This window comes from Vicugna pacos, chromosome 20 (assembly GCF_048564905.1).
Source record: "Vicugna pacos chromosome 20, VicPac4, whole genome shotgun sequence".
Taxonomy (NCBI): Eukaryota; Metazoa; Chordata; class Mammalia; order Artiodactyla; family Camelidae; genus Vicugna; species Vicugna pacos.
This window is the reverse complement of record NC_133006.1, coordinates 6909056-6933654: the sequence shown is the minus strand read 5'-3', so window position 1 is coordinate 6933654 and position 24599 is coordinate 6909056. Positions and strand designations below refer to the sequence as shown.

General features: G+C 36.9%; 1 protein-coding gene across 1 annotated transcript in view; it reads right to left on the bottom strand.

Annotated features, from left to right (window-relative positions):
- The window catches only part of BMP5 (bone morphogenetic protein 5), a 109648-nt gene extending 85664 nt beyond the window's left edge, over positions 1–23984 (bottom strand). The window contains exon 1 of the mRNA XM_006211522.4: positions 22769–23984. Within this exon, the coding sequence (XP_006211584.1) occupies positions 22769–23258 (490 nt within the window). The 5' untranslated portion in view covers positions 23259–23984. The remainder of the gene's footprint in view (positions 1–22768) is intronic.
- Between the last annotated feature and the right edge of the window lie 615 nt (positions 23985–24599).

Here is a 24599-nt window from a genome sequence, read left to right as displayed (position 1 = left end):
TTTCATGTTATTTGTCTGTCAAACAGGGATTAATAATAATACTTCTATATTAATGATGTTGAGGATTAAATGAGATAATAGATACAAATTGCTTAGAACATGCCTGGCAAATGATAAGTAGCAGATAAAAGTTCACTATTTTCACCTGACATGACACCACACATAAACAGAGATAGATTTCAATGCAATCACAGATAATATATGGGTTATAGATTGTATACATGCGTATCTAACATTCTCCCTTGTAAATCCCTAGCCAGTGATGCTGGGTCCTGGTCACACATGCGCACTCCGACGTTTCCACACTATGCAAGCCCACAGAGCTCTGCTGTTCCAAATTCTATCCAGCATAAACCCTACCCAGCATTAGGTGTGCATTTTCCACCATCCCCCTCTGTCTACTTACAGCAAGCATGCTCTTTTCCACCGAAGAACTCACAGTCATGGTTACTGGACAGCAGTACTGCCGTATGTCCTAAGCTATGTGTTTGTTGCCATAAATTCTTTCATCAAATATTTATTTAGCATCTGCTAAATGTATGTATCTGGAGGCTGTGTGGGATGTAGATTCATAAAATCATTTCCAATCCTATCTTCTTAACTGATTGGTAGTGTGACTTCGGGCACATTACTTAGCCTCTCCAGACCTCAGTTTCCTCATTGCAAGTGGGGAATAGGCAACAGAGCTCACATTACGGAGTGTGGAGTGGTTCAAGTGACAACCCGTATTTGCAGGATCCATCACTTTGTAGACGGCAAAGCAGGGCCATGGTACCCGGTGGTGATGACCAAAATTGCTCTGGTCTTTCTAGCAGACGATACACTTCTCAAAGGAGGTATTATGTCCCATCCTTCCTTATGTCCCTCTGAGCATGGGGCATAGTGGCCTGAACTGTTAGTGTTGTGTTCTGTTTGCATCTTTTGCTATTTTAATAGAATAAAGCAAAAGGAAAGTCATTTATCATTTTCTTCTTGTAATTATCCTTTCCCCATTCCAAGCAGCTAGGCAGACCTCGGTGCTACCTTTTCCTTCAGGGGATGACTGTGTTTTAAGACAGAAAACAGAGGTTGCCTGTAGGCCCCCTCCCTGCCTGGCTTTTTTTTAAGCCTCTAACTTAATGCCGTTGATGGCATTATGCTGGGTGTGTCAGAGCTGGAAAGAGGGGTGTTCAATGCTTTTGAGGGGAGATGAGTGAGAGCAGCAAGATGGAACAGAAAGATTCCCCAAGACTCTGATGGAGCACGGAGCCAGGTCCATCTTGAAGACAGTGGGTGGTGACCTCTGAACAGGATATGGAAAGTGGGCTTCCAAGCCCAGGCAATGCTACTGGAATATACCTGGAGGGAGAGATTGGCCAACGAGCCACTGGATTTCATAGGAATCTGTGGGCTTGGAAAACAGAGGGTACTTCTGCTTTTCTTAACAAGACTTTGTATCATAATTTAAAACATGTGCATGCATAATGTTGATAAAAAAATAAAAACCCAGAAGGACTAAGAATTACAAAAAGTACTTGTTCATTTTAAACACTAGACATGGCTATCGTGTTATTACTCCGATCAGACGTCACACCAAGCATCTGATAAGAAGCAATCTCCTTGTTCTGTCTAGTAAATCACAGGAAAAAATGCATTTAAAAGTATGAAAAAGCTTTCTTTTGTTTAAGTTTGGCCTTTGTCAGATGTTAAGAAGTATATTTCATTGCCAAGATACCTTGAGTCTGAGTCTATAAAAATTTTGAAGATACTAGTAATTTTCCAGTAAATTCAGATAAAAAATGACATTGACTCAAATTTTCATGTCTCCCATTATTCACAAAAATTTTAAGATACACTTTTCTTATATACCAAGCATTTTTAACCAAAAATATTTAGAACATTCTTCTGTTTCTAGATCTACCCTCACTGTATAAAAATTGGTCCAATTCAGAAAGCATGTTATATCAAATCATGCTTTGCAAATAATAGGTGCTCATCAAAAAAGAAAAGACAAAAAAGAAAGATATGCAGAAAACTCTGGAACTTACATAAATTACAGAGAGTAAAGAGATTTTGGTGTAGGTATTTTAGTAAAATATTTCTGATGATAAATATACATATATTTGGGAAAACAGTAACAAAATACATAAAGAAGAAAATTAGAAAAATCACTATAACTTTAATTCCCAGAGATTAAGCTAATTAGGAGTTTGAAATTTATATGGAACCACAAAAGACCTAGAATTGCCAAAGCATTACTGAAGAAAAAAAAAGAGGCTGGAAAAATAACTCTCCCAGACTTCAGACAATACTATAGAGCTACAGTCATCAAGACAGCATGGTATTGGTACCAAAACAGACATATGGACCAATGGAACAGAATAGAGAGCCCAGAAATGAACCCACAAACTTTTGGTCAACTCATCTTCGACAAAGGAGGCAAGAATATACAATGGAGTAAAGACAATCTCTTCAGCAAATGGTGTTGGGAAAACCGGACAGCAGCATGTAAATCAGTGAAGCTAGAACACTCCCTCACACCATACACAAAAATAAGCTCAAAATGGATCAAAGACTGAAACATAAGACAAGATACAATAAACCTCCTAGAAGAAAATACAGGCAAAACATTATCTGACATACATCTCAGAAATGCTCTCCTAGGGCAGTCTACCCAAGCAATAGAAATAAAAGCAAGAATAAACAAATGGGACCTAATGAAACTTACAAGCTTCTGCACAGCAAAGAAAACCATAAGTAAAACAAAAAACAACCTACAGAATGGGAGAACATTTTTGCAAATGAAACCGGCAAAAGCTTGATCTCCGGGATACATAAGCAGCTCATATGACTTAACAAGAAAAAAACAAACAACCCAATCCAAAAATGGTCAGAAGACCTAAACAAGCAATTCTCCAAGGAAGAAATACATTTTTTTCTCAGATATTTTCTGATACATTTTCAAAACCTATTCACAAGTCATTATATATTCCTTAATAGTAGCTTGATCTGTATCTGTATTATATTCTCTGATTTTTTTTCTGTTAGAAGCTTAGTGCAATGTTAATTTATATAAGCTCATTTTACAGTGATTATGTACCATTTATATTTTATATTTATTCCAATTTTTTTAATCCATTTGGTTGTTGACCTGTTTCTGGTCTCCTTTTTTTAGGTGGAGAAATTGCTCATTTGTGATGTAGTTAAATCCAGCTATCTTTTCCCCAAGTTTCTTTCCACTTTCCATTAATAGTAGAATTTCTTCTCACAATGAGTGCTTCAAAATAAACGTTAAAATGTACAGCACAGTAACTACAGCTGACCAGACTGAGAGCATGGATCTTAAAAGTTCTTATCACGAGAAAAAAAAAAGTTTGTAACTGTATGGTGATGGATGTTAATCAAAGATATGATGGTAATCATTTCACAATAAATACATGTATCAAGTCATGTTGTAGTAATACAATGTAATATATCAAAATTTTTAAAAATATATTAAATTAAATTAATTAACTAAAAAACATTAATTCCAATTTGACTTGTAAGAATTATGATGTGTGGTAGTGTTTCTTTCTTAGCTCTCCTGCTTCTTGAATATATCCTTTGTTATATACAAATACGATACTGCTTCTACTGTTCTAGCATTATAGCACATTATATAATAGGTTTTTACAGTGCATGGTAAGATATGGTAAGAAGATTCCTAAACTCCCTGTTCCCTAGGTCTTAGCTTACTTTTCATTTCAACATGAATTTTTAGTATATTTTGTGACGGTCCAAAAAAGATCCAGTTAAGGGTTTTCATTGGAATAATAAAATAAACCTATATCCACGTAAAAAGATAATATTTCACATCTCTTTTCTTGTTCAGGAAATAGTTTGACTCTGAATTGATTTATACTTTTTTGCTGATGTCAAGTTTGAGTCCTAAAGGCCATACACGTTCTTGTTAAGGGCTCCAATTAAACTTTTTATATCATGTTGGTTTCTTTTACCTCCGCTTGTCTTTGGGATGTAATTTCTTCATTATAGATTCTAACTGGTTGTTGTTTCTATTCAGGAAATCTGTGTATTTTTAGCTTTAGTTTTATTTCTGCTCATTTAGCCAAACCAATTTATTCTAGTACCTTTTCACTTGATTCCCAAAGTAAGCAATCATGTTAACGGTGTGTAGTTAGACTTGTTGGCATTTTCCAGAACGCCCAGACTTAGGTTAACTATTGATGGTTATACAGGGCACAGTCTTTGTTTGTTTTTACTGTTGTGGTTTTGTTGCTTAGTTTGTCCTTTTTATTTCTTTAATAGATGGGCCTCAGGTGTTAAAATGTTTGTTGTGGATTTGTGATAGGTTTTACCATGTGAGTAAAACATCTCTCTATTCCGAGTTCTCTCTCTCTCGCCCTCTCTTGCTCTTTCTAATAGGATTGGGAACTGAATTTTATTGTACACCATTAATGTTTTATTAAGATCATTGGTGTACCAAGAGTAGGCGGTTACAGCAATCCACCCTGGGTCTAGGAAGAAAGGGATTCATTAAAGACAATAATAAAACCAACTATAAGTCCTTCTGCACCTTATTACTGACATTCCACAGCAATTCTCAACAGTGTCAGCGATAAAATACTCCTCCCAGGAAAATAATGCTGTGCTGATCACAGTTCAAAAAACTGCTATTATTACTGTTCTATTTTCCTAATATATATATAAGCTTCAAATTAGCACATTTTTGTTATTTATCCTTTAAGAAACATTGTATTCTGTGGACGTTAAAGTGGAAAACTGCCTATTATAGCCTGGCCCCCAGTGCACATAGGTGAGTAACAAGCCAGGTTCAGTTATATTTTTTTCTTTACAATCATGGTGCTGTCATTATTTATACCAACCACATCTACCGCTTAAATGCAGGAATACGTAGCGTCACATGACTTGGAGACACAAAGAGGTAGCAGAGCAGGCTCCAGCAATTCTGAACCATTACAAACTTCCAAAGTTTTTACCAAATATAACAGAATTGTATTATGAATTTTTTAAATATAAAGATATTTTAGTAGAAAATGTTCAAATATGAAAACTTTTGAAAGCTGCTAGAAAATCCAAAGAAACCCAGACAGTCTTGCAACTTTTCAGAACGGTGAAATGGGGTTTTTATGAATCTCAAATTTATCCTTATGTTTAAGGCTTTCCTTGACTATTTGTTGCTGTATGTGAAAAGAACTTCTCAAAATTAAAATTTACACAAATTATTCTGTCATCAAGTAGGAGTAAAGACAGACTGACGAAAGTGGCTACACTGCTACTGAAAATAATTGCAACGTAGTTGTAAGTTATAAATTATGAAAATAATAAAGATTGCTTTTAACAAAATCATTGACAGATTTGCAGAAGGCTTCAAAACAGAAACTCTAATGTTACTTCTTATATATTTGACCAATATATTGATATTGGTTGATATTTGTCTTCTATTTTAAAAAAAAGTACTAATGTAGTTTAAAAATACTAATCTAGTACCCCTTTACTTATTACACTGTAATTATCATTTTTATTATTGTATTGACATATTTACCTACATATTATGTATATATATCAGCCAATAAAGAAATTATTCATTGTATTTTCTTTGTGGTCGTATTTTACTGGATTCATTTCATGATTATCATTGAAAATAATTTGTCAGACCGAAGAGCCAGGTGTTATGTAGTCTGAGGGTCAATATTCTAGGTAGTCATTAATTAAGATTATGTAATTCATTGCATTGACAGTTTCCCTGATACTAAATCATCCATTCATTTTTAGAATCAAACTCATTTGGTAAAGATACATGACTATCTGAAATAAATTTCAATTTGCAAGTTTTTTATTTATTTATTTTATTTTATAAACATTTTTTTATTAAGTTCTAGTCATTTTACAATGTTGTGTCAAATTCCAGTGTAGAGCACAATTTTTGCAAGTATTTTAATTAAGACTTTGCCACAGGATTCTTGATTTTGATTCGTAATTTTAATTGAGATTTCTGCCATGCAAAAAAGACCTCTTTCTTCTTCAGATTTTTCTATCCAAGTTTGCTAATTTATCAAAAATTACTAAGTAGTCTTTTTTTTTTTTTTTTAGCATTCTGGACCAGTTTGTGTAGCATTTTTTACCTTTCTGTTTCTTAAATTTTTCACTCCCCTGCCTAAAATGAAAAGCTCCAAATCTTTGAAAAAACAATGATTTGATCAAGTTTTCAATAACTAACCACTGCTGTTTACTTATTCATATTTCTCATTGTTAGCTATCTCATTAAGAAGTTCAATTTATTAGCATAGAGTTATTGTAGTACTCTCTAAAGTTGTCAGTCTTTATTTGTAATTATATATCATTTCTCTTTCTATTTATTTGTTTTCTATCTATTCTTTACTATTTGCCAGAAGCTTGTTGATTACTTGGTCTTCTAAATTAACAGCTTTTAAGTTAATTAATTCACAGTTCGTTTTCCAATTCAGTGATTTTTTTTTCTCTGTTGTCCTTTCAAGATTTAATGGGGCATGTTGAACAAAATGCTTAATCTACATTCATTTCTAGTTTTTATTAATCTACATTCATTTCTAGTTTTTCCTTTTAGTATGAAAACGCTAAAGGTATCAATTTATCATAGAGTATAGCTTTGGCAACCATCCTTACATTTTGATAAATTTTCCTGCATGGCATTTCCTAAATTCTATTCCTTCAACATTTAATTTCTTTCTTGATTTAGTCGAGAAATTTATTTTTAAATAGACCGAGTTATTACATATATTATGAACATTCAATTGTAATTATGGCATATAAAATATCTGCCTCTTTGTGATTTACTTTCACAAATAAAACCTGCAATTAGTACTTTGGCTTTCGATAAATGCAGAGTTTTGTGCCCATCACCACAATCAAGATTCACAGGGGTTCTTTCACCATCCTGCAGCTACTTGCTAGTCAAACTCCTACCTGTCTTTAATCTGTGGCAAATACTCATCTGTTCCCCATCTCTATAGACTTGCCTTTCCTAGAACTTCACATGAATACATAAACTCATACAATATGTACCCTTTTGGGTCTGGTATTTTTCACTTAAAAATGTATTTTTTTAAGTATATCTATGTTTTAGCATGTATCAATAATTCTTTCTATTTTTCTGGTTGAGAATTCCATTGAATGGATATACCACTATCTGTTTAACCATTCAGCCACTGGAGGACATTTAAGTTCTTCACACTCTGGGGCAATTACGAAGAGAGCCTCTGTAAACATACACAGGTGAACCTAAGATTTCATTTCTTTATGGTAAATACCTAGATATCTGAGTCACAAGGGCTAGTGTATGTGTAATATTGTAAGAAACTGTTAAAATTTTTTTCCAAATGGCTGTATCAATTTTGCATTCCCACTAGCAATTTATGACAGGTCCATGTCCTTGCCAACACTGGTACTGTGAGGTTTTGTTGTTTTTGGTTTTGTTTTTTTTTTCAATTTCTCCATTTTAGTTACTTTTATGATGTGTAGTGCTATCTTATTGTGCTTTTAATTAGCTTTTCCCTAGTAACTGATGATGTTGACCATGGTTTTATGTACCTATTGGTTATCCATAACCTTTACAATATTTTAAAGTGTGTATATCATCCAATTAGTGATTTGTTTAAACAGCCCATGGAATCTCAGAAAAAGTATATACTCTACACAATTTGATGTATGTCAGTGTATCTCAAAGTACAGCCCTTGAGCTATGTCAATTAATTTAACTTTATTAATTGTATTATTCCAGCACATCATTGTTTTATTTTTGTGTGCATGTGTGTTCTATCTATTATGCAGCTTTGTGTGGTGATTCCATACTACAGTTTTGTTTCTACCAGTTTTTACTTACACTTCTAACAATTCTTGTTTTCACCATTTTATTTATTACTTCCCATATAAAGATGAGGAAGTGCTGGAACTCTGTTGAGCTTTACATAGTTCATGATCACAGCAACTTGTTCTGTTCCCTGTCATTCATTTTCCCTTGGATCCTAGACTTGGTCATATTAAAGTCTGACTCCTGATTTTTTCTGTTCATTTATCTCTGATACACCTTATTCCTTGCTTTGGAATTTACCTAATTATTTGATTGTCACTTTAATTGAGTGATTTTTGCAGTTAGCACACCATCGTACTAATATCCAGATTTCTAACTGTTGCCAAATGTCTTTTTTACAACTATACTATGATACAGTGTTGAATTTTCAGGGCCAAGAGAGACTGATAAGATGATGAACAAGTGTAATGCAAAACCATGATTTAGAGACTCAATTTAGCCAAAATAAAAATGCAGGCATACCCTGGCACGCTTCCTTAACCTCAGATGTAGCTATCAACCTGGAAGGTGCTAAAGAGATCAAGGTGATGAAAAAGTGGGTTGTGAATATTCCACATCACTGTGCTCATTTACACAACTGCTGATGGCAAGAAGTGATTCTAAAACATTTCAGAATTCTGTGGAAAAGACTGAGACTCAAAAAATCAAACTTAATACTAAACTAGAAAGGATGCAATTTGTGGGTAAATGCTGGTAGTGGCTAATCAGAGAAAAAAATAAGGGTGCATATAATTAGTGCCCCCACCCTCCCATCCACAAAAGCCACCTTTAAGCAGTGTAGTCAGTGAGGTACTTATTACCCGTCTGCCACCCCTGTTCTTAGGGTATATATAAATGCGTGTTTTATACTTAAATTAAAGGAGATTATTTGGCATAAGGTTATTTAGGCCAAATTTATTTGTTCAGCTGATTTTAATTCACTAACTGTGGTTCCTTGAAGACTATGAATCCCTCATTCTTCTCGATTTCTGTTCCAGGAATCAGCTACATTGCACCTTTGAGCCGTTATTTCTCGAGTGGGATGTGGATGGAATATTTTCCAAACTCTTAAATAACTGGAAGTGTTTTTCCCATGACCGTTAGACCCAAACGACAAGTGAGGTGGAAAGTGAGAAATGAAAGCATAAAAACTTTAAAAATTAAAAGTGAGTAATTATTAAATTATTAAATAATTTAAATTGTTAAATAATTAAAAGTGAATAATTATTAAATATACATAGGAGGAATTTCCAAACATAAGTAACAAGATAAGGCAAATAGAAAAATGAACAAAAATAGCAAAATAGAACTCCCCAAAGAGAAAATATAAATGACCCACAGATATTAAAAAATCAATCTCAGAAGAACTACAAATTCAAGAAAAAATGTTTAAGATTATCAAGAATGTAAATATATTAGATTTAATTTAGCTTTCAGTCTGATAAAATAGTTACTAGTGCAACTAGTAACTGAAACAAGTTTATTGAAAACAACTTAGTAATACTTTTCAGGAAATTTAAAAGACATTCATATCTTTTTTCTGATAACTCCTTTTTTAAGAACGGATTCTAAGAAAATGATCAGAAATTGTCCAAAATGTTTACGAACACTTGTATTTAAAGATATCCATTACAACAGAATGTATAATAGTAAAAGCTGGAAAAATTACATGCCCAACTATAAAAGAATATTTATGCAAATGATGAATTCTTCAGCTGAAATATCGTTGTCACTAAAAATCTGCTCATAAAGAGCACATGTACTAAAAAAATCAAGAATAAATGAAGGGTGCAACATTGCATAAACACTGCTCAACTCTATGAAAAAGGTATGTTTGAAAAGTATAAAAGGAAATATATAAAAATATCAACAATACTGGCTCTAGATAATAGAATGAAAACTTTTTTTTTCCTGCTTCTTTTTAATTTGGGGAATAAAGTGACCACAGTTTCAACAAATTAGATTATCATAATGCTCGTTTGCCGTATTTCCAAAATGGCTTTTATAGAACAGGATTTCCACATGGAAGAGCGTTTCTCAGAGTGAGTTCCCTGGAGCGCCAGGTACCCGTGTGCTCTGTCAGGGGACCTTCCAGGTGCGATGTGCACGGGAAACCTACAACCCACATCGGCCCTGCAGATTCACAATGCTCATCAGCAGAATGAAGATACTGAGAGGTCTCATTGTCTTCTCTTAAAATAGGAAATATCAAAACCTGTTCAGTTACTGTTGCTCAGCACAGCTTAAATGTATTTGTAACATTTCAGATACACCCCATAGAAGGACATAGAAACGCTTTCAGCGAAATCCCCTTACAAATACTAAGAATTTGGATGAAAATGAGTAAATGATTGAAAGTGCCCAGGAGGTTTAAATGAGCATGATTCAGGAAGGGCTTGAGTTATTATATGCCAATGAAGTTAGCTGAATTAAAATTAAATCTGATTTGTGTTTACTATTCCGAAACAGTAATTTTACCGTCTGACCTTCTAAGTGGATCTCTATCTAAATAATTAGAAATCAGATGCTGGGATTGTTCACACTTCGTGCTACATTACAGCCCGGCTCGGGGTAGCCCGGGCGGGCGTGGGTAGGGAAAGGGAAGAAGAGGGAGGGAGAAAGAAAACAAAATGTTTCAAAAGAAGCAGGTGACGTCCTAAATGCTGGTCTTTGCTTTGCGGCTACGGTGACCTGCTTTGCAAAGCAGAGATTAGTCCTGGGGCACATCGCTGAACGTTGATCTATTAGCAATCAGACTTGCTTTTTACAATTTCTTTTTTGATTTCTTTGCTAGGTATTGAGAGCCGCGGGGAGCTGAGACTGAGGGCAGCTGAGAGTCCTCCAGTCCTTCAGCACTTGACTTAGAAAACTACTGTTGTCCCAGAAATATTCTCTTGGGGGGGGGAAAGAATTATCCCAAGGCCTTAGCTCTTAATTTATAAGATACTCAAGGAGCAGAAATAAGGGATTTAGCTTTTGTGCTACATTAAGGGGCAGTGAGTGAGCTATGTGGGCGGCATTCAGTTTACACGTGCAAGAGATTAGGGCCGTTCTGCTACAAAGCACGAGATGTGCCTGAAACGCGAAGAGTGCAGGGTCATACGGAACACAGAGGACACCTGGGCCATAAGCAGCAGGATGGAGCAGAGGGTACCCGCCAGTGTTCCCATCCACAGCAGCAGGAATTTCCTAACTGGTAGGTTTAGATGGTCCTGCAGCCCAAATGCCCAGGCTAGGAAGTCTCTCGCGAGATTCACTGGCCAATGCAGGGCTGGGACAGAAAAGCTGTGACCAGGTGCGCATCCTTAGCTGCAGGGAGCCCTAGACTGCTGGTGGCCAGCACTTGAGTCTTCCCAGCAGCCAAATAAACTCACGATTAGTTTATTCCAACCTCCCACCATTGCTTTTGAGGCCAATTGCTGTGTGCAACTTTTGATATCCTACCGTTTTTCTGTTGTGCCAAACGGTACTCCTGTTCACGCCAAGCCTGTCTTTTAAAGTTAGGAATGAGGTGGGGAGGGTGCAGCTCAGTGGTAGAGCACAAGCTTAGCATGCACGAGGTCCTGGGTTCACCCCTCAGTACCTCCGTTAAAAAAAAAAAAAGAAAGAAAATATTTTTTTAAAAAGAAAAAAATTTTTTTTTAATAGAGCTGAGAATCAGTACAGCTCTCGTCATCACTGGCCAGCTGGTTGGGAGGCACAAAGGCCTTGGTGTCTGCAAAGTGCTTCCTGCCCCCCTGCCCTGTGAGTCTTGTATTTGCCTCCTTCAAAAGGCCACAGCATCCTAATTCAGGAGAAGGCCTGAAGGAGCCCGATTCCAGGCATAAGACTCTTGGTAAAGCCATTACTAGAGACTTTCTTTCCCCTAAAATATAAAGCATTACTAATGAAGTGAAAAGGTTCCAAATCCAATATGGGAAATGTTGGAAAGATAGATAGAACAGTACAGAGTTTAAACAATGTCCCGGCCGCAGCCTTCCCCAAAGTGTTTACAAAGGCAACACAGCACAGCAGGGAGCAGCTTGGACTCTGAATCCAATTCCTCCTCTTACAAGATGTAAGACTTTGGACAAATGACTTAACATCTCTGGGGCTCACTTGCCTCATCTGTAAAACAGGGTGACTGTGAGAATGCAATTCTAGCACTTGAAATGCTATCAGCACACTGTGGCACTTAATAAGTACCGAAGACAGGCTAGCTGTGGGAGACAGCGAATTCCAGTGGAGAGAAATCATTACAGGTCTGAAGTTCTTCTTTCTTAAGTGAAATCTCTGATGATCTGGTGTTTTGTTGATACGAATTAATAGGTAAACCCCAGTTCCAGTGATGGTGTACCAGTAGACTTAGATCTGCATTTTGCTGCAAATATTCATTTCACGATCAACAGCAGATTGCTTGTAACAAGTAAAACAGTTGAAAAATATCGGTCAAATTTTCTCAGTAATGAACGTGAGGTCATTACGTAATGTCCAGGATCCCGAGTTGATTCAAAGCAGCATATCAAAGAGGTCTGTATTTATCAATTCTTGGAATTCTCCATTACTCTCCACTCTACAAAATGTGTCTTCAGTGACTCTTACATCCTGAATCCACACCACGTCCAGTGTGCTCAGGAACAAAGTAGACACTGAGCACAAACTTGTGAGCACACAATTGAAGAAGTAAGGGGGTGGGGGGTCAGGGATTCAAGGTTTAGACAGCTCCAACAACTTAATTTTGAAAAATTGTATGACCTTTACCCCTGTTTCCTACATAGAGCACAAATAAATAATGGATGTTTAAGCCACACTGACGCTCTGGAACGTGCAATAAGCACCCAGTGTAAAACATGAACCTTCTTTTTGGATATTTCATTTCAAATCACTGGAGCCTCCATCCTAGTGAAGTCCTACACAGAGGGTCTCAGACAAAGCCCCAAGGCTCTGCTGAAGCTTGGTTCTATCTCTGCCCGATGCTTTTTGGACTAAAAGGCTTCCTTAGGTTCTGTTTGCTGGTAAGAGGCTCTTTTTTTTTTTTTTTTTTTTCCTTTAAAGGGATTGAGATTTGTTACAAATATTTTCTGTATACAAAGGAGGTTAATTCCTCCTGGTCATTTCAATAACAAAGGAACCCATTCTTTTAGATAATGTTTGTTAGTGCTTTTAATGTTACTTAGTGCTGGAATTTTGCCGTGATTTCTTTCAAGCATGTGACACCGAGCAAAAAAAAATCCTGGCACAAGAATCAGGGGCTCTGGGCCAGGGCCTGGCTGCTCCTGCCCTGTGATCTGAGCATCGTCGGATGACAGAGTGAATGACCCCTCCGAGCTCCAGTGCCCACAGATGCATATTGTGGGTCAGATCTACTTCCCTGAGTGCTAGACACTGCAGCAATGTCGATGAAGCAACACGATGCACAAAAAGTGTAAACCGTGAGTATTGCTGTTGTCAAAAGTTCCAGGGCTGACTATATTTTTCAAAAGTAGGCTCCCTAGCTAAAGAGTAGTGGCAAAGAGCCAAAAATTCTATAGTGAGACAGGTTGTGGTTCCAATACTGATTCTGCCCTTTACCAGTTGGGTGACCTTTGTAAATTACTTACCCTCTGATAGGTCTCAATTTTTACATCAATAAATGGGAATAGAAAAAATACTCGCTCATAAAACTGAGGCGTGGATTAACTGAGATCATGCTTGTAAATCATTTAGTCCAGTTCCCAGCACAGAAATTATACCACTGTTGTCATTGTTACTTTCACATACAGCTATACTATTATTTCATATTATATGACAATGTCATAGTTTTTAAAAGGATCGCATACATATAAGAAATAGTCATCTGTTTGCTTAATTCTGATCAATTCTTCCTCAAAGTAAGTAACTGTAGACTGATAACTGTTTTTGACATGGTAGTACGGAAGCAAAAAAATCTTAATTGCTGATTTGAATATGTCAAAATATGTAGTTGGAATCCATATTTTATTTTAAGGTCTTTACGATTGCAATGGAAACTTTAGCAAAGAACATCTTAATGCCTCCTCTTTCAGGATGTTATCAAATAATGAAAGACTGATGAATCCATATTTTCCCCCTCAACATATTAGGAAGTATCTAAAGTCAATGTGATGACTTTACAATATGGATGCTGTAAACAGAAGTAGTCCACAGTTCATCTAGGGTCTTTGTGTGACTTTTTGGATAAAATCCATAAATTCTCATCCTGCTTTAAAAATATAGTAACAAGAAGCAATTCAAGAAAATTTTTTGAAAGATCTATCATCTGAAAAAAACAAACAAACAGTCTAGGAAAGTCAAAATACTTAAGGTAGAACTGTATGAAATAGAAATAAAATGATTATAATGATACAAATAGTAGTAAGAACAGCTACAAATTAGAAAATCATAAATTCAAACATGATCTGTATAACAGACAACGCTGAAAGCTCCAGGATTGAATGATTATTTGAACAGAGTGGCTTTCCCATTTAGAGTTCAGGAGTTTATTCACCAAGATTTTTCATCACAAATCAACTTTTTTTTTCCGGCATTAAAACTAGGAAAACAAGTTGGCTGATGAAAAAAAAGAAAAAGCATGAAAACTCAAGATTGTTCCCCATCTTTCAAAGGGTCTTTTAGAGACTGCCCATGTCTTCACAACCAAATGTTTTCTAGTCCTATATTATTACTTTGGCCGCCATCAGTTCCCTTCTCCATAACCAGCAAGGAAATGGAACAGGTAATATCTGGATCGAAAGGAAAACGGTGGGTTCGTTCTAGGAATCTGACCAAAAGGAATTGAAAAGCACCTTTCAGCAGCAGAAAGTGTTGCCTTCAGGTGCTCAGAGGGAAACCCCATAGGCGCCCAAAGGTTCTGATGGGGACCGACCTTTCTCAGGACACCCTGAGGAGGGATCTCAGCCCATCAGCTGTCCAACTTGAAGACTCAGAAGTCTTCGGAGTCACTGAAATTCAAGTTACTTTTCTTTTGGGTAGAGCAAAAGTCAAATGCATAGCGTTCCACAGTTCAGCTAGGCATTTCTTTGACAGAGGCTGGTGGGCGGGGTAGCAATCTCCTCCAACATTAGGACAGCAGAGATTCGACTCTAGCAGAAGAAGGTGTAGTAGCAGCGGGGACCACTGACTGAGTCCTTTGCTTATGGAGGCTTAGAGACCTATGATCTTGCCTCACTGAGTCCTCATTACAATTCTGTGTTACGATCTCCACTTTACAGAGGAAGAAACAGTTCCAATGCAGTGAAATCGTCTGTTCAAGGATGCGTAGCTGTTAAAGCTAGTCTGGTATTCAGTCCAGTCTGACTCTGAAACCCTGACACTTAAACCCTACTGAAACAGTTGGAGAACCATATAATCCCCTCTCATTCTAAGCAAAGGAAATATCTACAAAACATTAACCACAAAGCCTATCAAAGCCCCCTTTAGCTGTCCTCTGAGCTCCCATTCCAGGTGCTGCATCCTCCCTTGTCTTTCCAGAAAACCCCGCCCACAACATCAGAAACGCTATAACGTCAGTTAAACCCCCCTCCGATGATTCAGTTTGTGCATGCTGTCTCTTTCCACTGGGGATAAGACAGGACGAACAGGGCGTGGTCCCTGCTCCTATGCATGTCACCAGATCTGCACTCAGAAGGGGCCCCGCATGCACTTCGTCTAATACTTTGCTGCCATCTTGGAAATCTCGATAACTTTTAAACAAGTGGCCCCACCTTTTCATTTTGCTGCCCCTGCAAATGGGATACAGATGTTGGCTACCAGTGCAACTCCAGCACCAATCACGGCCATTGAGAGAGGTCTCACTCGGGTCCAAATACTGTCCTTAAAACTGCATGCCATCCACTCATTTAATCCTCTCAACACCTAAGGAGGGAGGTGCTATTATTATCATCAGCCCTTTTTAGGCAAAGAGCCAGAGGCACAGCGTGAGTAAGTCACCTGCCCGAAGTCACGCTGCTAGAATAAGTGTAGAATGTGGGATTCCAGTCCAGGCTTGCTGGCTTCTTCTATGCTACTCTGCTTCTGGGATGGAAGCAGCGACGAAAGCAATTAGGTTGAATTTATAATTAAACCTCAAAGCCGTTTGAGCAGTAATTTTCCAGGGACTTAAGATTCTGAAAATACACTGGGTCTCCTGACATTGGAAGGCTGATCGCAAAATTACAAGAGGGACAGGACATCTGTGCACAACAGATACTATTGAATTTCTCATATCAGAACAGCATAGCTGAAGGGGTTTGTAAATGTTAATAAATCTTTGGATGTTGACGGGTCTTATAGGTCTGCATAAAATCTAAATGAGATTTGCATCTGACCTACTTAAACTATTTTCTTTATTCCAAACAACTTCAGGAAAGCCATTAAACCACCAGGACGATAAAAGTTGATACTTACTTCCAGAAGAAAGTTAAATAAACACAATAGCTAAGTGATAATTTAATTAGATAAATTTATGTCTAAAATACAGGGTTGTATTTTTTTTTCCCCAATGCAAGCACTGACCCTCCGTGCTTTATGAAAAGTAAAATGAAACAACACGTCACTGACAAGGGTCTTCATCGTCTTAGAAACTATAAACTAGCATGTACCTCAGTTGAATTTCTTTACTGATCAAACAATTTAACATTACACAAGGTCTGAGCTTTTACATTCTATGTGACATTTGTGTAACTTGCTGCTTTCTGAGTGTAGGATATGTACTCTGGTTGTAGAGGTTTATTGTTTTTCTTTTTTCTCAAAACCACTAAAAATCCTTCTAACTAACCTACAAGTGATTTTTCTTTCTCATTTTCAACGTCGTATGCTTTAATAGATTTTGTTTCTAACTTACTGGATAATAATTTTATTACAGCCACTGAGACAAGGCTCTCACAAATTTAGAGCTGCTGCGTGGTTACGTAGATTCTTGTTAACATCCCCTAAAAAGACAGGTGACTACTCCCCGCTCCGATTTTTATCTTAACTGTCGTAACTTTAAGATCCACGACCGGGTCTGAAACATCCCCATCAAACATCCACATCACAACAGATCCCTTTCTCCCCCCCCAAAATAAATGAGCCAGTTGTCAGGGCTGACTGGTGCATTTTAAAGGCTATCTTAGCCAAGGGTATTATTTCAAGAGATGAGCAAATGGGGAAACCCCACGGTCCAGCCAATAAAATATGAACTTGAGGTGCAAAGAAGCACTCATAAATATTCCCTGGAACAAGGGGTTCGTTGTTTCGCTCCAGCCCTTCTAGTGGCTGCTCTGATCTCAGCCTCTCTCTGTCAGGGAAGCCTCTTCCTTTAACCTGTGGTTTCTTCAAGCTGAGCTACTACGCTATTTATGACTGTAAATTTGAGTCGCCCCGTCTGTGCGCTCCTGGTACACACACACTGAGCGCCCCCCTCCTTTTTCCCCACTTTGGTATTTCAGTGTGGAAGGATGAAAGGGTTTCCCCTGGAGCTGATGTGGTTGGGGATGTGGAATTAGCTGCCGTGCTGGTATGAGGTAGACTGAGAGCTCCCCAACACAGCCTCCACCTGCGTGGCCCAGAGACAGCCTCGAATGACTCACCTCATTCATTTTCTTCTTTTCAAGGGCTTGGAAACAAAACAAAACAAAACAAAACAGAAAAGACTTCCTATCTTTCTCCACCTCACCCTCCTTGCTCTCTGCCTCCAACTGTGAGTCTTGACCTCTCCTACACTCTCACCATCTCCTCTCCACTAAAAACAGAGCTAATAATTTCTTCACAGGCGTGACAGGAGGACTCAATCAAAATTATAGACGCAAAAGGGTTTTAGAAGCCAAAAACGAATTGCATGTTTGATTATTGTTCTTTTTGTTCAATGTGCCTTTTTCCCTCTTTTTTTTTTTTTTTTACTTTCCCTTCAATTTCCCCTTTTAAATTTTAATTATGTTATAAAATAGGAAAGGCAAAACCCATGAAATTCAATCAATGGGATGGTCAGGGAGAGGTGAGGAGGCAAGGAAGGATGGGGTGGTAGGGAAACGAACAGCCCTGGAGGCTGGGATGCCCTGGGGAGCTTTTCTCCTGATGGGTGGAGGCTGCAGTTGGCACTTTATAAGCCTTTCCTTCTCAACCAGAGAGGAAACAGGAGACTCTACCTAAATGATTAGGCTGTAACGAATTGATTTTCAGCTAATCGAAGCCTCAGGCTATGAAGAAAGTGGGACCAAAGGCAGACCCCAGGAAGGGTGGGGGCAGTGAGGAGAGGGGTGCCAAGAAAGCCTGGAGCCGGGGAGGCCCTAGAACGGCAGCGGAAAGGCCACAGAGTGGGAGGAGAGTGGGGGGAAGGAGAGAGGGAGGTGATATTGACAAAAAGGAAGAATGAAAGGGAAGGAACCGGAAGTGCAGAGTGAGCAGCCCCCAGCCCTCGTACTTTGTCACACTTTCTTATTTCCAGCTGTTACTTTGATTAAACTTCTAAAACTAGCAATTTGGGAGTGACCATTAAAATGTGCAAAAAACAAAAAAAAAACAAAAAACTTCTCACTGAACGGTGATTATAACCTTCTCTGCTGCCAAGCCCGTCAATCTGGAGTCACACAGCTTTAGGGGACAGCAAGCATCCCCCCGGGCACGCGCGGATGCCAAGGGCGGATGGAGGAGAGAGAACAGGGCTCCACCCTCAGCAACTCCTTTTCTCTTCAAAAGTGAGGCATGTCAGGGGAGAGAGTATAGCTCAGTGGTAGAGCGCGTGCTTAGCATGCGTGAGGTCCTGGGTTCAACCTCCAGCACCTCCGTCAAAAAAGTGATCAAAATGATAAATAAACCTCATTACCTCCCCCAAAATAATAATTAAAAATTATAACTAAAAAAGGAAATTTAAAAAGTTCGATGTATTAAAGAGTGGCTGTCTTACTCAATATTAGCATTTGTTATTCCAGGCATAATCCCTGAATATGTAACTGTAATCTTTAGATCATCTTTCTTTCCATCCCATCTCATCACCCTCCTTCCTTGAAAAAAGGAAAAAAATCTTTCTGTGTGTTTATAGGTGTGTTTATGTTACCCAAGTGTTAATAACCCTGTTGGAGGGACTACATAGATAGGCATCTTTCGGCAGATCTGTGTAGAAATTCCTCTCCACTGGGCACTTGAGCCAGCCAAAACCAACAGTAAATATCAATGATGTCTTTCAAATCTGTCAACTGAGGGCAGAAGCATTTTTTTCTTCCAGTACCAGGAGAATTTAATGATTTGGGGAAGTGAGGGGAGAAGGGTTTAACTGAAAAGTTTGAAAGCCCTTTTTTTTTTCCTATTTCATATCTTAACATGCTAAATATGTTGTTATAAAATATGAAAAAAATTTAACCACATCTTTATACTTTTATGCATGAGAATTAGTATATACTATTGAACTATATCTCAGTATTTGACACCAAGCCAACTGATCAAAACCCAATAATAAACCCAAAGTTCTTCTTTATCAGAGAAATACATGTAGACAAAGGACAATATAAAAATGAATTTCCTGTGTTTACTGATTTTTGTAATTTCCTCTGAAACATCTACAGCATTACGTCATTTTAATTATACTATCACCAAGTAATCAAAAAATAAGATTGGCTTCTAACTAAAAGATCTTAGAAATGCACTACATGTTTATCTTAATGTAAACTAGAGATACACTAGATACACTAAATATTGCAAGCAAAGTACCTAACTGATACGTGAACTAACCCTTAACATTTTTGAAAAAGAGATAGTTAAAAGAATTGTCGGAAAAATATTTTTGTTACTAACAAAATAATGTGCTACTGACTACGCAAAATTCCACTGACATTCAGTAGTTTCAGGGACAAAGCAGAGAAGTTAGCCTGTAAAAGCTGGAGGCCATGAGACTGATAAAAGCTGGCCTAAGAATAATGAATAAAACAGAGTGGGAAGTTTCTCTTCACACAATTAATAGTTAATATTTGTTTGTTCAACGTGAACAAATCACTAAAATTATTTAAAAGGGAAAATAATGTTTTTGGCTTCATATTTAGTTGTTTACATTGCCTTGAAGCAATTTCTTCACATTTTACTTTTTTTCTTTCAGTAAATTCTAATCTATTTTTCACTTATGAACATAAAACTAGTCTCATCTGAAGTTTTTAAAAAGAGATGTTTTGTTAAGTATGAGTCAAAGTTCGAATAAAATTTAATTGTTCTTGGTGAGTAAAACTTATGATGGAAAAAAATGTCTTCCAGAATGACAGGATAACTGTAGAAAATCCATTATTTGAGTTCCAAAATGACAAGGGCAGGCATTAATAACAAAGATGCTACTAGGCCCTCTTTAATATAATTCAACTTATTACGGGAAATGTCAACAAATTCTTTTCACAGATTTAAATATCCAGGTGACTTCCTCCATACAACTCCCATGACTATTGCTAATTTGATCATTGGCCCTTGGTCTCCACTATATATATATCTTTACTAAAAATACAAAACAAAACCCACTGGAGTCTTATAAAACATGAGAAAAATTGCAAATAATAGTTGTTACTGAATGTTACAATAAGAAATACCAAAATTCTTAGCACAGTTAATAATGCTATTACACTTTTACCTTTTCTAAGCATGCTTTGACCTTCTTTATTATGAAGAAATACAGAAGTTAAAATTTTTACTAAGTAGTGATTGACTGTAAGCTTTAGATGTATGAGAAGGCATGGTGTAAAGATGATAAAATAAAATTGTGGTTCAATTCTCTTCAGAGACTACTAGGTAAAAATCACTTCATATCAGAATCAATTTGTCACTAATTTCATGTAAGACATTTTGTTCAGCATTATTAAATAAAGAAAAGGCAATGCAGTTTATTACTGAAGATGATTTACTCAGCAATTCAAGCATGATAGGAATAAATAAGAATTTTTCTGAAGCTTATGTCCAGTATTGCTTCTCTGGAGTCAAATCAATCATTGTTATTTCACGGTATACTTAATAAACCACTTTGTTATTATAATCCAAACAATGTAGCCAAAATTTTAGTGTTTTAAAAATAAAAGCATTCTTTCATGATAAAAATGGTCCTAGAAATCACTGAATAAAACTGTTTATTATTGTATTTGGCTTTCTTATTCTAGGTAAGTTTGTAAAACATAATGGCACACAGGTTCAAAAATCATACTTAATTCCTGTCTGAAAAAAACACACTTCTCTTGTGAATGATCAAAGCATTCAAATATAATAAAATACATCATTAGAACAGACTCATGACTGAGCTATTGTTTTATAAAGTGCAGAACATAACGCATTCTTTCCTGTCAGATTTCAGATGACCTGAACTGATTTTTTTCTCAGTGATTTATTGTGTGAATCTGTAAATCATGCTAGGTTGCAATTTTTCTATGAAAAGATTAGGACGAATTTAAATTACTGAATCATCTTGAAAAACTGCTCCAAAGGAAAACATACCATGTTTGCATGCGGCTCATACTAGGAAAAAGTAATCAAACTAATTTAGAATTAAGACATATTTTAATGGCCTGAACGGTCCAAACTGAACTTGTTAATTATATGTAGAAGGAAAGGGGCCCAAGGACACCTGATTAGGGCAACCAATGAAGACTTACTAAAACCCATAATGAGAGCTTTGTCTCCAGCAACGTGAAACACATGATTTATTAGGGACCTTCTCCTTCCTGCTACGATTCCGAAGAGCAAATGAGCAGGGCATATTAAGCCACATTTATTATAAAAGCATCACGTGTTATTAAGATTTGTTGCTATCTAGATTTTCAAAGAGTATTTTTTGAGATAGTAGATGAGGAAGTTTTTAATTAAGTGTGTAATAAAACATGTCCTGTTTTAAGCCCAAGCAGACTGCATTTTTGAAACGAAGTTTTAAAAGCTCTTACGCCAAAAGTTGATTACATTTGCTGATTAAGTTTTGTCTTCAAAAATAAACATGTACTTTTTTTTCCTTTTGGATGTTTGAAGATAGTAAATTTTCACCTTGGGTCTTTACCAAAACATTTAAAGAAAATTACAGCCCTTGTAAAATCATTTTAAAGGTAGTGACTCTTTAATATCATTGGAAGATGAAATACTGTGCTCTAATTCATTATTTGAAACTGTCAATAACAATGTTTTTGGTATTGTCAGTACCAGCACTGAGCAAAACATAATTTTAAAAATTATTCTCTAACACTGCTCTTAAAGAATTTTTCATTTGAAATTTTATATCTTAAATGGAAAGGAAAGTTTTGTATAGGTAAAGACCATCATAACATGTTTTACATTTCTCTTGCTTTTAAAAAAAATCAAATAAGTAGGTTAGATTTTAATCCTTATAGTTAAAATATGTTCGATGGCAACTTCTTTTCCAAAATCTTTGTCGACAGAATTTCAGACTCTATCCCTGAAAGTCTTTGATAGTAATCTTTTACAATATTATTTGATCTTAAATTAATTTCACATCAATATTTTCACAGGAGTTGCCTCCCCTTAATGAAAGTTCTTAAGTGGCATATAAATTACACGTGTATGTTTTTTAAATTACTAACCAAAAAAAAAAGGTTCAGAATGTCACTTTTACTTTTCCATCTATAAGTACGTGCATTATTAGCAGTAGTATTATTATTAATTTTGCCCATAGCATAGCAATCCTCATAAATTCTCTTTTTTTTAAGACTGTTGCCTGTTTATTCATACATTTAAGCAAGGATGAAATTTTAACAAGATGTGAAAAGACCTAAATCTACCCAAACCATGTGTTTAATTTTAGCTTTTTATATTGAAAAAACAATATATATATATATGTACACATGACTTTGCTGCCTAAGGCAAAATCTTACATTGCCTCAACGAAAGGAAGGAAACAGAAGCCAGAGAGAAGAGTTATAGAAAATGACTCTAAATAAACATGACCACCTACCAGGCAGCTACTTCACCATTAGGAAAACTTCCACTTTGTAATAACACAGATTAACAAAGAAACGAACAACATACCTAAATTGACAAAGCTCATGACCATGTCAGCATCATTCAGAAAGTTGGTATCATGGAGGCTGGCTAGAGGAGGACTCTGGGTGGTCAGGGGAGTCGTTCGAGACAACTGTATGCGGCGAGGGTACCCATTGGGAGAGGCTGGGGGTCCCTTCCTGGCTCCTCTGGTCTCTCCTGCCAAGGATGCCCTCCCCGAGGACTCCGGCTCCTCGGAAGTGTCCTCACTGGCCATGGCGTTGTACAGGTCCAGCATAAAGAGAGGTGCGGAGGAAGCTTGCTTTCCAGGTGAAAAAGGTCTGGGTCTGTGAGGCAGACCCAAGATAGAGAGAATTTCCCTCTGGATCTCCCGTCTTTCGTGGTTCCGTAGTCTTCTATAAATAAAACTGGAGTGAACATGATTGTCTCCCAAACCTCCTTTTGCACAACCCACTAGAACCCAGCAGCTCCAGAGGAAACCCACAATACCCCTAAGTAAAAATACAGTCAGATGCATTTTTGTCCAAAAGCAAAAGCTGGTATTTTTAGTCCTTCTTCTCCTCTTAAAAAAAAAAAAAAAATCTAAGTTCCTAGGAGGTATACGTTCCCAGTAGCTGAAAACAAATTTACCTATTCTTCATGACAGTGTCATTTCTGAACACAACATCCTCACGGTTTTTCCTGCCCTATTTTAAATATTTTTGGAATATGTCAAGAGTAGTTATTTCTAAGAAAGCTGAAACTCGGATTTCCAATTATCCACAGTTGTTAAGAGTTTTTGCTGCATTGATGTAGCGGGAGACGGCTAATATGATTTGTTCAGATGACCTATGCATTCCTATATGAATGTATGCCAATCAGGCCTTTGGTATTTGAATTAACGGAGGTTGATCTTCTGATAAACTGTAGTTCCCAAAGTCATCTTCACTGTCTCTTGACTTCTTCTCAGCCCTTGTGCTCTTCCCAAGACAAATCCTGATTTCTGAGTCACAGATCTACGCTGATCTGCACCTTGGTGTTGGAACATATATTTGTCCGGCAGCTTGGTGATAACTTTAACATCTTTTGTGTCGTCTTAGTGTAAAGCAAGACTCAAGGTTGTGCTAGTCAAGTCAGTGTGTTTCCCTGAATTTACTTGAAAACCTTCCTGTGGGCTCCTTCACTCCCTTTCTCCTCCTGACTGTTAATTCCACCTCCAGCAGGCACAAATACACCAGCCCTCTTCAAGGGAGATCTAAAGAGTAATGTAAGCACAACCGTGCTGGGAAAGAAGAGGCTTCTCATTGTAATTTGAAACTGGTAAAGCAAAAAGAACTTAACCCTTTCGCTACCAGAAAAGCCTCCATTTTCGCAGTTTGATAGCCAGGCATCTAACACAGCACAGTGATGCCTGGAGCGTGTTAAGTCCTAGGAGTGGGGAAAAGCCACTTTTCAAGCAGCAGACTGAAAATTTTGTCACCAATTTTATAGTGGACCCTTTCAGATCTTTCTTTTCATAGTACACATTGAACACACTTCTATATTAAGTCTCAGGTTGCGGCTGAATTCACATGACTCCGTTCTATATTTGAGGTTATTTCTAGTTTTTATAAGTTATTAAACGTTACTTCTTAAGAAATAAGAGGACAAGGCATAAACTGAGGTTAATTTGTTATTCCTTAATGACAGCCGGATCTTTTCAGAGTAAAATACAGTAGAGAATTCATCACCGGTAAATATATTCTCACTCCCAAAGCAGTAGTTATAATAATTAAATAATAGTGATTAGATAGCCCAGCTTTAATAATCTTTAAATATCAGTATTTTATGCAGAAAAATACATTCGTATTTCTCCTGTTAACTCAGTGCATTGGAAATA